A 16,613-nucleotide genomic window follows, 5' to 3' on the forward strand; every position below is an offset into this window, starting at 1 on the left:
TAGCTTAGGGGTGAACATATAAGTGCTAGGTATTGCTGTCAAAGCCAGGAAAGTGATTATTTTGTGAGCTGGAACAAGGAGCTCTCTTCCTCTGTGGATGGGAGTATGTAAGTTGCTACAACCACTAAGGTCATGAAAGTATTTTCCACTTTGAAACGTAGTTTGGCATTATTTAGTAAAGTTGAACATGAACCCACCCTGCTCGCTTAGTTTTTGTTTCTTCAAATTGTAATACATTTTTCATATTCACTTTTGTACGTGTTACGGATTGAATTATGAATTGGCTTTTGGGGCCATACGATCTGTTGTGACTACTCAACTCAGCTGTAGAGTGCAAAAGCAGCTATACATGAATGAATGAATGGATGAGACTGTGTTCCAATAAAACTGTACAAAAACAGGCAGGGTGAATTTTGCCCATGGACCGTACTTTGCTAATCCCTGCTCTAGGCCACTGACTCTCAAACCTGGCTGTGCGCCAGAGTCATGTAAAAAACTTTTTCACGACACAAGACCCAACTGCAGGCAAAATATCTAGGGATGGTATTTGGAAGCTGGTATTTTTAAAAGCTGTCCCAGGTGATTCCAATACACAGCCATGTTTGAGAATGAGTGGCTAGAAAGTAGTTGGAAATACAGGCCGGGGTCTCTGGGTGGAGTCTGATTTGGAGGGAGAGATTTCGGAAACTCGATATAGTGGTACAGATTGCCTAGGATTAGTATAGACTGAGGAGATTAGAGGTCCTAGAAAGGACCAGAGGATATGGAAGTCAGAGGAGAACATGGATAGGCATGTGAGGTTTCTAAGGCAGAGTGACTCTTCTTACCATATGATAGCTTGGATTTAATAGCTCCTTTCAGAATTGACTTGAAGGCAATGGGTTTCCTTTGGAAGGAGTAGAAGAGGAGGGCCTGATGAAGAGAGAGGTAAAATACCTACATACCAGCCTTCACTTTGTGGTCCATTAGAGTTGTTGTTCCCTTCTCCCACCCTCCATCCTCCAAAGAAATCAGAAGCATTATCAGGGAGGTTGAGCTCCTACCACTGTGCGGTTTCTACCACAGTTCCTTTATATCCTCTAGGACTAGCAAGGCAGACTGTTCAGTTGTTTTTTATGAAAGACCTGAAATGGGTCAGAGCAAAACATTGTTATTGACTGTGGTCTACCTCAGAGGAAGAGAGATGACCTGGAAGAACAATGGAGGGCTGACAAAATGCCAGTTGTCATGGATTGAATTATGCCCTCCTCCCCCCCAGAAATGTGTATATCAACTCAGTTAGGCCATGATTCCCAGTGTTCTGTGGTTGTCGTCCATTTTGTGATTGTAGTTTTATGTTGAGAGGATTAGGTTGGGATTATAACAACACCCTCACTCAGGTCACCTCCCTGATCCAAGGTAAAGGGAGCTTCTCTGGGGTGTGGCCTGTACCACCTTTTATCACTCAAGAGATAAAAGGAAGCAAGCAGAGAGTTGGGGACCTCATACCACCAAGAAAGCAGCACCAGGAGCAGAGTGTGTCCTTTTGACCCGGGGTCCCAGTGCCTGAGAAGCTCCTCAACCATGGGAAGATTGAGGACAAGGACCTTCTTCCACAGCCAGCAGAGAGAGAAAGCCTTCCCCCTGGAGCTGACGCCTTGAATTTGGACTTTTAGCCTACTTTACCGTGAGGAAATAAATTTTCTTTTTGTTAAAGCCATCCACCTGTGGTATTTCTGTTATGACAGCACCAGATGACTAAGACACCGGTGCTCCCCGCCCTTTGCAACATGAGGCAGGGTGGAATGAGTTTTCCCTCCTTGAGGACTGTTGAGTATCTTGTAAGTCTGTTAGGCCCATTTATCACCATTATATCCATTTTATGAAAAAGGCCAACTACCTAGGTATGTCAGGCCTAAGATACCTAAAAATAAAATCTTTAATCTCCTCATCCACCCCTCCAAAAAACAAACAAACAAAAAAAGCACTTGTTCTTCTCCCATCTCCCATTCCTTCTTCCCTGGCTACCTAGCTGTTCAAACCACAAACCAAGGAATCATCTTGATCCTCTTCCTCACCCTCTCCCCCTTTTTCTATCCTCAAGATGTGTTCTTATCCAGCCACTTCTCTCTAGCACCATTGTCCAGGGTACCATCCTGTCTCCCCTAGACAAGTAAACATCTCCTAACTGGTCTCCCTCTGCCTATTTTTTTGTCTCCCAACAGTCTATTCTCCAATTGTAGCCAAAGTGATTCTTCAAAAATGTAAATCGCATCATGTCTTGTTCCCTTGAAAGCTCTCAAGTGGCTTCACAATGCACTTAGAATAAAGTGCAGATTCTGTACCCTGACCTACACGGCCCTCCGGGCCATCTCCTGCTTACCACTCCAGTTCCACAATAGTCCGTTTGTCCCTCACTCACTGCCTTCAAGACATTCCTTGAATATGCCAGGCCCCTTCCTACCTCAGGGCTTTTGTACTCGCTGCTTCTTCTGACTATAATGCCCTTATCTCCTGTTTTGCTTAGTGGTCTTCAGGTCTCTATTCAAATATCACTTCCTCAGAGAGGCCTTCCAATACCGCTTTATCTGAAGTAGTTCACTTCCCTCACCCCTAGCCCTTCTCTGTTATACCAGCGTGTCTTAATTCTTTCTTACTCTTCGTCGCTCTTTCAAATTATCTGTTTGTTTATTTGCACATTGTTATTCTCCGCCACTAGAATGTATCCTTCATTTGACTGGGGACCTTGCCTGTTTTGTTCATCGCTGTGTCCTGGAACTTAGAACAATATTTGGTACATAATAGGTGCTCAGTAAATACTTGTTGAATGAAGTATGGAAAATTAGAAACAGTAATGTCTGTCACTTAATGGATAGTTAAGGATTAAATAATGATGCATCCATACAATGGAATATTGTACAGTCATTAAAAATGATGCAGTTCTATTTTATTGACAGACGATGTTGAGGATATTGTTGAGTATATATTGAGGCCACAGTAAAATTACATGTACAAATTCACAAATATATTAGATGCATAGAGAGATTTCTGGAAAAATATTTACCAAAATGTTTGCAGTAATTAGCTTTAGGTAGTGGGATTTCAAATGGTTCTTACTTCATTCTCTCTTTTTTTTTTTTTCTCTTTATTGTGCTTTAAGTGAAAGTTTACAATTGAAGTCACTTTCTTATATAAAAACTTAGACACACATTGTTACGTGACCCTAGTTGCTCTCCCTATTATGTGCTAGCATACTCCTCCTCTCCACCCTGTATTTCCCCTGTTCATTCAACCAGATCCTGTCCCCCTGCCTTTTCATCTTGCCTCTGGACGGGAGCTGCCCACATAGTCTCATGTGTCTACTTGAGCACACTCCTCATCAGTATCATTTATACCTTATAGTCCAGTCTAATCTTTGTCTGAAGAGTTGGCTTCAGGAATGGTTTTAGTTTTGGGCTAACAGAGTCTGGGGGCCATGTCCTCTGAGGTCCCTCCAGCCTCAGACAATTAAGTCTGGTTTTTTAACTAGAATTTGAGTTCTGTATGCTACTTTTCTTCTGCTCCATCAGGGATTCTGTCTTGTGTTCCCTGTCAGGGCAGTCATTGGTAGTAGCTGGGCACCATCTAGTTCTTCAGGTTTCAGGCTGATAGAGTCTGTGGTCTATGTGGCCCTTTCTGTCTCTTGGGTTCTTACTTTCCTTGTGTCTTTGGTGTTCTTCATTCTCCTTTGCTCCAGGTAGTTTGAGACCAATTGCTGCATCTTAGATGGCTGCTTGGTGGCTTTTAAGTCCCCAGGCGCCACTTACCAAAGTGGGATGCAGAACGTTTTCTTAATAAACTTTGTTATGCCAATTGACCTAGATGCCCCCTGAAATCATGGTCCCTGGACTCCCACCCCTGTTACTCTGTTCCTCGAAGTGTTTGATTATATTCAGGAAACTTCTTAGCTTTTGGTTTAGTCCAGTTGTGCTGACTTCCCCGTATTGTGTGTTGACCTTCCCTTCACCTAAAATAATTCTTGTCTGCTATCTAATTAGTGAATACCCCTTTCCCTTCCTCCCCACCCTCGTAACCATCAAAAATGTTTTCTTCTGCGTTTAAACCTTTTCTTGAGTTCTAACAATAGTGGTCTCATAGAATATTTGTCTTTTTGCAACTAATTTCACTTATCATGATGCCTTCCAGATTCCTCCATGTTATGAGATGTTTCACGGATTCATCATTGCTCTTTATTTTTGCCTAGTATTCTATTGTGTGAATATACCATAATTTGTTTATCCATTCATCCATTGATGGGCACCTTGGTTGTTTTCCATATTTTTGCTATTGTAAACAGTGCTGCAATGAACACGGGTGTGCATTTATCTATTCATGTGATGGCTCTTATTTCTCTAGGATATATTCCAAGGAATGAGATTTCTGGATCGTATGGCAGTTCTATTTCTAGCTTTTTAAGGAAGTGCCAAATCTATTTCCAAAGTGGTTGTGCCATTTTATATTCCCACCAGCAGTGTATAAGTGTTCCAGTCTCTCCACAACCTCTCCAACATGTATTATTTTGTGTGTTTTGGATTAATGCTAGCCTTGGTGGGGTGAGATGGTATCTCATTGTAGTTTTGATTTGCATTTCTCTGATGGCTAATGATTATGAGCATTTCCTCATGTATCTGTTCTCCTGAATGTCTTCTTTGGTGAAGTGCCTGTTCATATCCTTTGCCCATTTTTTAATTGGGTGATTTGTCTTTTTGTTGTTGAGGTTTTACATTATCTTATAGATTTTAGAGATTTACATCTGGATTCTCAATTCTGTTCCACTGGTCTACGTATCTGTTGTTGTACCGGTACTAGTCTGTTTTGACTACTGTGGCAGTGTAATAGGTTCTAAAATCAGGTAGCGTGAGGCCTCCCACTTTGTTCTTCTTCTTCAGTAGTGCTTTACTTATCAGGGGCCTCTTCCCTTTCCATATGAAGTTGGTGATTTGTTTTTCCATCTCATTAAAAAATGCCATTGGAATTTGGATCGGGATTGCATTGTATCTATAGATAACTTTGGGTAGAATAGACATTTTCACAATGTTGAGTCTTCCAATCCATGAGCAACGTATGTTTTTCTACTTATGTAGGTCTCTTGGTTTCTTGCAGTAGTGTCTTGTAGTTTTCTTTGTATAAGTCTTTTATATATCTGGTTAGATTTATTCCTAAGTATTTTATCTTCTTTGGTGGGGGTGGCTATTGTAAATGGTTTTACTTCATTCTTCCTAAGTTGTTTTGTGTTTGGATTTTTACAGTAAGCATGTGTCATTTTTACAAACGGGAAAAAATATTTTGGGGGAGAAGGAATCATTATTTTGTTTAATAATTGCTTGGTGAGTATTTATAACTTATCTACCCTACTAGATGGTAAGCACCATAAAGTTTTAGATAGAAACTGCAGAATGAACCTGTTTTTTTCCCCCTGTACCATCTACTCTTTTGACATAATCTTCTGCCACTTAGGTCAAGATGCCTAGTATGTCCTATACACACTTGATATCATGAATAGAATTGGATTCACTTCAGTACCCAGCCCTAGACATCTGCTGTTTTCCCAGGACAAAGTGGGGAGAAGAGGTACAGTGACTTCTTTGGCTGTACTGGGGTGGGGCTTCTTCCTATGATGAGAAGCTTCCAGGGCTCTTTCAATAGCCTGTGATCCTCTTAATTAGGGCCAGGGAGGTTCCATTCTCCATGGGCCCCCAGTAGTGCCACATGGGAGCAGAGCTCTGCTGTGCTCTGATAAAAGACTCAAATCACAGGGACTCCGTCTTTTCATAAGCTTCTCACTGGCCTCCCCCGCCCGCAGCATACACTCATTTGAGATTGGTTTTTAGCTTGTGAACCTCTCAGCTATTTTACTGGGTCAGTTAATTTAGTCTGGGTCAGTGAATTTTTCTGTTTATTTTATGAAACTGCTTTTCCTATTTTAGTTTGTCTTTGATTAATTGATCTCATTTTCTGATTTATTTCCCTGACTTGAGATGTGGGAGCTGTTTGCACTTTGGCCAGCCTTTGTTGGGCATGGCTAGGGCCATTTGACAACACCCTTGGGATGGGGGGTGGGGTGGGAATAGTAGATAATTGCCTTTGTGGTAGCTGCTCTTCTGGTATTAGGGTCCACTTTTCTTGTTTCCTCTGAGAGTCAGTGCAGCATAATATAAAGAAAAGAAGCTTCAGATTAAGAACTAGGTTGGTTTAACAACATCCCAGCTAGTCCACTTACTGGATGGGAATCTTGAATATGTTATTCCCCCCTCTAAGCCTCCGTTTCCTCATCCATAGAATAGAGATAATAGCTGCCTCGAAGGGTTGTTGTAAGGATTAGGTTGAGAATGTAGATGAGAGTCCTGAGAGCTACATGAATACATAGTAGATGTGCAATAAATGATAGTTGCTCTTAGTCTTTCCCTTCATCAGACATGTTGGACAATTCATTTGGGAGTGTTGCCTCCTTCCTTCTCCACCGAAGCCTTTGCTTGTATTACTTCCGTTTAATAGCACCTTTGACTTTGATTGGAGACTACACAGTACCATTTCTTCAGAAATAAGGCATAAATAGAGTACAAACCATAACCAACAATACACAAACACTGGAAGATAAGCTAGATAACTGGGATCTTCTAAAAATTAAACACTTATGCTCATCAAAAGACTTTGCCTTAAGAGTAAAAAGAGAACCTACAGACTGGGAAAAAAAATTTTGACTATGGCATATCCAACAAAGGTCTGCTCTCTACAGTCTATAGGAAAATCCAACACCTCTACAACAAAAAAACAAATAATCCAGTTAAAAAATGGGCAAAGAAGATGAACAGACACTTTACCAAAGAAGACATTTAGGCAGCTAACAGACACATGAGGAAATGCTCATGATCACTAGGCATTAAAAAAAAAAAAGTGCAAATCAAAACTACAATGAGATACCATCTCACCCCAGCATTATTGGCACTAGTCAGATAATAACAAATGTTGGAGAGGCTGCAGGGAGATTAGAACTCCTGTGCACTGCTGGTGGGAATGAAAACGGTATAACCATTTTAGAAAATGATGTGGCGCTTCCTTAAAAAGCTAGAAATAGAAATACCATGTGGATCCAGCAATCCCACTCCTAGGAATATATCCCAGAGAAATAAGAGCCGTCACACGAATAGACATATGCCCACCCATGTTCATTATTCACAATAGCAAAAAGATGGAAACAACCTAAATGCCCATTAACATGATGAATGGATAAACAAACTATGGTATATAAACACAATGGAATACAACACAATGATAAAGAACAATGATGAATCTGTGAAACATTTCACAACATGGATGGATCTGGAGGGCATTATGCTGAGTGAAATAAGTCAGTCACAAAAGCACAAATATTGTATGAGACCACTATTATAAATACTCATGAAAAGGTTTACACACAGAAAGAAACAATCTTTGATGGCTGTGGGGCAGGGGGAAGGAAAAACACTAACTAGACAATAGATAAGTGGTAACTTTGGTAAAGGGTAAGACAGTACACAGTACTGGGGCAGTCAGCACAACTTGACCGAGGCAAAGTCAAAGAAGATTCATAGACCCATCCAAACTCCCTGAGGGACTGAGTTACTGGGATGAGGGCTAGGGACCAGGGTCTTGGGGGACATCTAGCTCTATTGGCATAACATGGTTTATTAAAGAAAACGTTCTATATCATACTTTGGTGAGTAGCATCTGGGGTCTTAAATGCTTGTGAGCAACCATCTAAGTCTATTGGCCCCACCCTTTCTGGAGCAAGGGAGAATAAAAAAAAACAAAGATACAAGGGAAAGATTAGTCCAAAGGACTAAGGGACCACAACTACCGCGGCCTCCACCAGACTGAGTCCAGCACAACTAGATGGTGTCCAGCTACAACCACCAACTGCTCTGACAGGGATCACAATAGAGGGTCCTGGACAGAGCTGGAGAAAAATATAGAACAAAATTCAAACTCAAAAAAAAAAAAAAAGACCAGACTTACTGGTCTGACAGAGACCGGAGACACACTGAAGGTATGGCCTCCGGACACCCTTTTAACTCAGTATTCAAGGCGTATCTGAGGCTCACCCTTTGACCAAAAGTTAGACAGGTCTATAAAACATACAATAACACATGTAGTTCAACCATATATACAAGACTAAATGGGCACACTAGCCCAGGGTCAAGGAGGAGAAGGCAGGAGGGGATAGGAAAGCTGAACAAATCAAAATGGGGAACCCAAGGTCGAGAAGGGGGAGAATGTTAACACGTTGCGGGATTGGCAACCAATGTCACAAAACAATATGTCTATTAAATGTTTAATGAGAAACTAATTTGCTTTGTTAACTTTCACCTAAGCACAATAAAGTAAATTAATTAAAAAAAATTAGGGGTGTATTTTGATCAGTGTAGGTCCTTGTTCCATTTACTCCTATACTCTTGCATTTAGCAAGTCATCATAGCGCAGAGATTGGAGCTAAAGACCTCTTTTAAAAAAAGATCTTGTGGCGGCTTCTTCTCTTGTCTGGTTGGAGTTTTTTTTACCTAATGGCCTAACCTGCCTGTATGGCTTTTGTGCTGTAAAAACGGCTTGGAGGTGGTATCTGACCTCCTCTAACCTCACAAGGGGAAAGGAGAACCAAGATCAACAGTCCCAGGCTGATTCCTCTGATGTCAGACATGTCTCCTCTCTTCGCTATTTCTACCAATGCTGACACCAGCTGTCCCTCCCACAGCACTGTCTACTGGGTTCGATCATTCATTTCAATGGCTGCACAGAACTCACAGGCCAGACTCACAATTATGGGGTTTATTAGGGAAGTAACAGTTACAGTTCAGGCTCAAGAGTACTCAGGATATAGCTCTTCCATCAGGATAGCCTCTCCCCAGCTGTGCTCGCAGGCACGCCTTTCCCTGGCCCCCAGTTTCTGCCCAAAGGCGCTCAGCTTTCTCTGTCTTTGGGCTGGGAAGTCCGCTGCACCATCTTGCTGCCAGGTCTGTCCTTCTTCAGTGGTGGGTTCCTCTCCTCTGCTCTGGAATTGGCTCTCTTTAAGGAGAAACTGACCAATCCCTTTGGTAGGCCACAGTCACCCCATCACATAGTCACTGGGTAGGAGTTACAAGCCAATGGCCAGAAAGGCCACACACAAAAGTAATTAATCACACTGCATGTGCATTATCATATGAAGCACTGTAATCTTATAGAACCAAGTCCGTAATTTTGTCCCATAGAATATTAAACTTTCTATTTCTCAATAATACTCTTCAAACCGGTCTTCACGGGAGATATTCATGGCTGTCATCATCAGCAGTTATTTAATAAGCATCTGCTTTATGCAAAGCAGAGTGACAGCTCATGGAAATTAGTGGTGGTTCTTTAGAATGAATAGGAAGTGAATCACTGGAAACCGAAAATTCCAGTAGCACGTTAGGCTCATGATGTGCACCTGTATTCACTGAAATTTCATTCTGGGGGGGGGGTCAGCGGCCTGAAGGTGGGGCTGTGATAGGACAGTTCGCTTATGAAACTTTCAGGAAGGATTCTTTCATCCTAGAGCAGGATCTCACTACGCAGCGCTGTGCTCCCAGCTGTTCCACATCAGAGCACAGGAAGAAAGTAGTAACATGTGTCTGCCATACTGAGATCAACGGGAGGGGGGTTGGGGGCAATCTAAGGCATCATGGAAACATTTATCATTTTTAAGTATTATAGATTATGAGCAAAATAAAATACAAGTATTAAGGAAGATATTATATGTTGGGTTGCTATAAAACATAAAAATAAATCTTTCAAGTTTTTAACTTAAAAACTTGAGCTCGTTTCAGTGTTCATAATTTTTTTTTATGCCTGAAAACATTTCACATAACTCCTGTCAAGGCTTTTTAATGATGCTGCCTTCAAAAATACTCAATTGTCATCATCAAGGAGAAATTTTGCCCACACAACTGGTAAAAAAAAATGTAAAACCATTTTTACACTCATTCAAAAGTTTACAGCAGTTGAAATTATACTTTAAAAATCCACCAGCTCTTCTTTTTCTTCATCAAAATTGTAAAATCGAATTTTTTTGTGATAGTGCAAATCTAATCTCATCTTTTTATAGTAATGAATATACTTTGAAATATTAAGTATTTCAAAATAGTATGAAGCTCTATTCCATAATGCACATGCATTTTTCTTCTTCTTTTTACTTAAAACACAGTTTTGGAGGCTATGAATCCAAAATCAAGGTGTTGGCAAGCCTCTTTCCTCCTGGAAGACTGAGGGAGAGTCCGTTCCATGCCTCTCTCCTTGGTTCTGGGGTCATCGGGTCAGCAGTCCTTGCCGTTCCTTAGCTTGTAGATGCATCAGTCCAATTTCTGACGCTTTTGTCACATGGCATCCTCACCAGTGTGTCTCCCTCGGTCTGCGCATGCATTCTTAGAGCAGTCACCCCAGCCAGCTTGGAGACTGTGAAAAACTACATTAGCTGCAAGTATACTGAGATATTGGGTGTATGTAAGGACAGGTATTTTGGTCTCCACCTGCAGCTGTGCCCCACTAGGAGCCTTCCCCTGGTCTGCCTGTCGCTGATCAGCACTACTTGGACAACACTCTGCTCCCTGAGCACCTGGAGGACATGCTCTTTCTGCAGCTCCACAGGCTGCTGTGCCCACGATGGATATCCAGGTGTAGTACCACTCCCTTAGTTGCAGTCAGGATGTCACAGCTGGGCTGTGATTCTTCAGTGGCTCCCAAGTGCTCACTGCTTGTGGGGACCAGAGGCCATTATCAGATCCTGCTTTGCCAAGACTGTCCTCAGAGGAGCCCCAGACAAGGCTGTTTGCAGCCAGAGGTGTTGGCTCCCAAGTGTTGAGGTGGGGTCTAGCCATCTTAAGGGCTGAAGAGATCAGTACACCCTTGTTTCTGCCAGGGTTTCACTCCTACTGTAAGGAGGATGCTGTAGTTATTATATGCTGGAGACATTGCTCTAAAGGTGGTGAGAACCAGGCCTCTTCCTGGGATAGGGTCAGCAGTAGAAGTCGGCTAACTCTTGTAAAAACAGATACTCAGGCTTTGTAATGGTTGCTATCAAAGTGTGGTCTATGGACTTGGGGGTCCCCAGGACCCTTTCAGGTGGTCAGTGAGGTTAAAACTATTTTCATAATAATACCGAGACTCCCTTGCCTTTTTCACTGATGATTCAAAAGTAAGGGTGGATAGAACTTCTGAAGCTTTAGCATGAATCAAAGAAGTGACACTGAACTGTACCAGTAGTTGTTGTTGTCTTTTTCACACACACAAACCAAACCAAAACCAAACCCACTGCCGTCGAGTCGATTCCGACTCGTGGCGACCCTATAGGACAGAGTAGAACTGCCCCATAGAGTTTCCAGGGAGCGCCTGGTGGATTCGAACTGCCGACCTCTTGGTTAGCAGCCATAGCACTTAACCACTACACGACTGGGGTTTCCTTCACGCACACAGTAAAACAAAAAAACAAACAAAATTTTTATTTAAAAATGTACTTGATGAAGCAGCAAAAATTATTAATCTTATTAAATCTTAACCCTTGAGTACACATCTTTGTAGTATTCTCTGTGGTGACATGAGAATATGCATAGAACATGTCTGCTGCATACTGAAGTGCAATGGTTGTGGAGAGGAGAATGTACTTGTGTGATTGTGTTGTGAACGGAATTAACCACGTTTCTTGGAACACCATTTTTACCTGAAATAACAGCTGTCAGATAAACTATGATTTTTGAGACTTTGGAATTTGGCAGACATTTCCTTGAAAATGAAGGAAGTGAACCTGTCACTTCATACCGATGGTATTTTGTTGCCAGTGATAAAATTTGAACCTATAAATGAAAATCAGAAATTTGGAAAATTTGTTTCTGCTTGATAACCTCCCCATACTTAAATTAAGTAAACAAGTGATAGGGACTGACCCTACTTGATGGCTTTGCAGGTGGTCAGTTTTCATAAACATTCCAAACATGCTTGAAAAGAATATATGTTCTCCATTTTCGGAATATGAGGTTCTCTGAGTGTCAGTTCAGATTTATTAATTGTTCTGTTCAAATCTTCTTTATTCTTACTGATTTTGTGAGCCTGATTTTTCATTTTTCAGTAGTATATGTGTTTCTGATTGTGATGATGGGTGACGTGTTATGTGTTTCTTCTTGTAATTCTGTTAATTTTGATTTATACAGAGAGAAGTTTCATTATTAGGTGCATACACACTTTGGTGCATGGCTTCCTTTTGTGATGTCCAATTTCTGACCCTTCTAGTTTAAGTCTGTTCCCCAGTTTTCTTCCGTAAATTCATGTATGCCTTTTACTGCAGCTAAAGTCTCTGACTTACCCCTTTGAAGTAGCAATGGAAGGGTTAATGGTTAATTGTCAAAGACTTTTTTTTTTCAGGCATCTGGAAAAAACTATGCATTCACAGCCCTGCATTGTGGTAACCAGGTGCAGGAAGAGAAGAGCAGAGATTTGCATCACCTGTGTCACTTCCCATCTGGAGCCAGGCAAAGGACACAACACACATATGCTCCTTGGTCAGTGACTTGAGGCAGCAAGCCTAAGCCAGCAGACTAAACATTTCTCCTTCACTGCCCAGCCGCTGACTTGCTTCTTTGATACCTGGGAGGAGAGTATCTCCAGGTGCTAGAAGAGCTATATGTGAATATCAGCACATATTATGCTTGGTTGACTTGAAAGCCCAGAGTCTTCTGTTCGTATTACGGATTTGTGATCAGTGGACTTCTGGTGAGACTTGGGCTTTCCTGCCAGCTCCCCCAGAGATGAATTGGCCCTGAAGTGTTGGTGTGCTCAAAATAGCACTTCCTTTGTAGAAGCTAAATTCACAGGCAGTGCACTCACACAGTTGTATAAAGTGAGATGCTCTGGGATCTGTAGCCTTGCCCAGTCCCACTGGTAACAAAGCTCTCCTCCTGTATTCCCAAAGCACTATGCCTGTGCCTTCCTGATCACTTAAAAATTATGCTTATGCTTCCCTGTAAGTCAGGCAACAAATTAGACCATCAGTAACAGTTCCATGAATACGTGCCTGAGGTTGACAGTAGAAGACTTGTCAGGTAAGATCCCTGTTTGGGATGGACATGGGGTAGTCACTGGTCACTCAGGAGGCTTAGGAAGTCCTTGTAGAGAAGGTTAAACATTTATAAGTAGTGGGAAGGAATTACCTTGGTGAATTGGGGGCTGTCAGAAGGGAATCTGCAAGTAAAAGCCAGAAATTGAAAAATATATGGAGAGAGGTACTAAATAAACAGGGCAGCAAGCAGTTGTTCCTAAGAAGAGCCTGGGAAGGCTCTCGATAGGCAGATGATCTGTGTAATCAGCTGGATATGCTGGGAGCCAAGAGTGGCCAGTGTAAGGGAAGCACTACTGTAAAAGTTGGCCATGTCAGTGACTGGGAGAGGCAACCACTGCTGCTGCCATTGCTGCCACTGCAAACATTGTTCCCTAGCAGGAAGGGCTGGAGGAAGATGAAGAATCCATGTTTTTCTTATCTTGTGTCTCTTTTTGGTAGAGGCTAAGGAAATGGTTTAGGGCTGCTTATTAGGCTGTCTTAGTCAGGTGGTCACTCAGTTATTCCTTCCACTTGTTCAGCACGTTTATGGAACACCAACTCTGTGACAGACCCTAGTTCAGGTGCTAGAAATACAGAGGTGAGTCCTTGCCCTTTAGGAGGACTCACATATGTGTAAGTTAGAATTGCTTGATTATAAACAACGAAAACTGACCCTGGCTAACTTAAAAGAAAAAGAAGCTTATAGGAAGGACATGCGTATCCACAAAATCAACTTAAAAGCCAGACAGTCAAATAATCTGATAAATGTGTAATTACAAATTGGAATAAGTACACTATGTTAAAAGAACATGTAAGAAGGCAGCCAAACTAGACAGGGAGGTGAAGGAATGCTTTTCTTAAATAAGGGACATTTGAACTAGGGTCTAAAGAATGACCAGGGATCAACCAAATAAAGAGGTGAGGGCACATTTTAGGTAGAAGAAACTGCTTGTAAGAAAAAGTCCTATGTTGAAAACACTCATGACTTATTCAAGGAACTGAAAAAAGGCCAGGATGACCAGAGCACAGAGCACAAAAAATAGTGTAAGATGGGGCTGGAAAGGTAGGCGGAGGGAAAATCATGAAGTTCCTTGTGGTAATAAAAAAAATCTTTCGGGTTTAGCTTTGGTGACAGCCATGTTTTGAAGGATGAGTAGATGTTTACCAAGTGAGCAAGGTGAGTGAGAGCATTGCAGACAGAGAAAATAGTATCTGCAGTTGCTCACAGGCATAAAGGATACCAGAGAGGGGTGGCAGAAGATAAGGCTGGAAGACGGACAGATTAAGAGGTTGTTGCATAGCCTAAGCAATAGTGAAGATTCAAGGAAAAGCAGAGACAATGGTATAGGGAGGAGAGTCTGTATTTAGAAATGAGGGAGGTAGCTGACACCACCAGAGGACTAGATGAGAATTCCATTACAAAAAAAGGAAAAAAGACAGGAGTGAGGGTACAGAGTGAAAATGAGTCTGATTTGCAGCATTTGGAATGTGAGGTGACTATGGGTAATTTAGAAACAATGTGTAGGAGATAACCAATGTGAAAAGGCATTGAGGAAAAAAGGAGAAAGGTACAAAGACCTGAAATGGTAAAGATCTTTTGGAGGGAGAGAAAATAGTTCACTATAGCTGGATCATAGAATATGGGGGAGTGGGAATGAAGTTTGAATAATCGCTAAAGTTTATAAACCAAGAGATTGGAATTTATTCTGAGAACAGTAGGGACCACTAAAAGGTTTTAAGCAGGGTTGTGACATAACCATTTTTATCTTACAGAAAGATAGCTCTGGTTACAGCATGGAGAGTCTATTAGAGAAGAATAGACAGGAGACAGGGAAGCCTGGTAGGGGGCTGCTGCAGTAATCCAGGTGAGAGGTGAAGCTGGCTTAGTCGAGAGTAGTGGAAATGGAGAAAAATAAGTGAATTTGAGATCTATTTAGGAGGTAGAATTAAAAGGACATGGTAATTAATTAAATGAAATAGGAGAGAAGGAGGAATCAAGGAATTCGCTCAGATTTCAAGCTTGGGCAGCTGAGTGAACTGTGGTGCCATTCATTAAGATAGGGAATCTAGGAGGAGGAGCAAGTTCTAGGTGTGTGTGAGGATGGAAAGACAAACTCCAGTTAGGGCATCGTCAGTTTTAGGTGTCTGTAGACCCCAAAGGGAAAATGTCTAGTGGATATAAAGCCTGGCGCTCAGGAGAGACAGATGGGTAGGAGTAAGAGATTTGAGTGCAGTGGAAAGATAGTTGGGCAAGCTAAACTGAGTGTTGAGCAAGTTGAAGTCCGTACTGGATAAGGCAAAAGTGAAGAAAGAGGAGGAAATGACTATAAAAACCAAACAAAATAAATGAAAAAAAGTTTTTTAAAACATTGTACAATAGACAATGCACAATACTAATCTCTGAAAGAAGGGAAACAAATGAGATTAGATTGTAATTGGTGAAGCTACCTGCCTGGAGAGAGTTTTCAGGCCACAGCACAGGGAGGGAGAACCCACATAGAACCCAAAAGTCTTTCTAAATTGAGGAAACAGAGCTGAGGATTTGAGAAGGTCAGGGCAGCTAGAAGTCACAGGACAGAGTACTAGAGAGGAGAGAGCTGCATAAAGAGAGAAAGCTCTGGAGATCTGTTGAGGGTTCCCTTGGATTCCTCAGCAGCTGATCATCACATGTGTATGAGGAAACTACCTGAGACTGGGGAAAGAAGCATTAGAAAGGAGCAGGCAGAATAATCCCTAGAGCTCATGCAGGGCTGCTACTAGTGGGAAAACTTCATAGAACAAGGGGTATCACCTAGCATACTCAGAAGGGTATTGCTTCAGCAGTAGAGCAAAATTAGTAATGGTGCAAAATCAACCATAGACTAAAGGCCACTCTTGCCCTGCCTACGAAGCTTAAAAGCAGTCCTTAAAAGGATCAAACTGTTTCTAAGTAATTTAACTGCATCTTGAAAATATTTAAAGGACACAAATACCCTGCACCCAACAAGGTAAAATTCACAATGACTGGCATGTAATAAAAACTTACCAGGCAATTCAGAGAAGCATGAAAATACGACCCATAATGAGGGAAAAAACCAATCAGTAGAAACAGGTTTAAAATGATGCAAACGAAAGAATTAGTAGACAAGGTGTAAATATGGCGTGGTGGAGGTGTCTGACCTCCTCTAACTTCATAACGGGGAAGGAGAATCAAGATCAACACCCCAAGACTGATTCCTATGAGGTGGAAGTCAGGCATGCCTCCTCGCTCACCATCTTTACCAGTTCCTATACCGGTTGTCCCTCCCATGGCACACTCTGCTTCTTTGCTGGGTTCCATAATTCATTGCAATGGCCACACAACTCACAGAGAGTACTCGTGATTATGGGGTTTATTAGGGAGGTAACAGGTTCCAATTCAGGTTCAGGATACAGTTCTTCAATCAGGACAGCCTCTTCTCAGCCATGCCTGGACAAGGACATTAAACCATGTTTCATATGTTCAAAAAGATGGAGGAAAGCATGAACATATTAAGGAGAG

The 16,613-nt window shown here is 41.8% G+C and overlaps 1 protein-coding gene across 9 annotated transcripts in view; it reads left to right on the forward strand.

The window, feature by feature from the left end:
- The window catches only part of ST3GAL3 (ST3 beta-galactoside alpha-2,3-sialyltransferase 3), a 283,098-nt gene that overhangs the window by 100,901 nt on the left and 165,584 nt on the right, over positions 1 to 16,613 (forward strand). For 2 of the 9 annotated variants that reach the window (XM_049879047.1, XM_049879044.1), the window contains exon 4: positions 12,421 to 12,557. The exons of the other annotated variants lie outside the window; for them this stretch is intronic. In XM_049879047.1, coding sequence (XP_049735004.1) covers positions 12,437 to 12,557 — 121 coding nt within the window. In that variant the 5' untranslated portion in view covers positions 12,421 to 12,436. The remainder of the gene's footprint in view (positions 1 to 12,420; positions 12,558 to 16,613) is intronic. 9 annotated transcript variants of the gene reach the window in all.

Source organism: Elephas maximus, chromosome 3, assembly GCF_024166365.1.
Source record: "Elephas maximus indicus isolate mEleMax1 chromosome 3, mEleMax1 primary haplotype, whole genome shotgun sequence".
NCBI classification, from domain to species: domain Eukaryota; kingdom Metazoa; phylum Chordata; class Mammalia; order Proboscidea; family Elephantidae; genus Elephas; species Elephas maximus.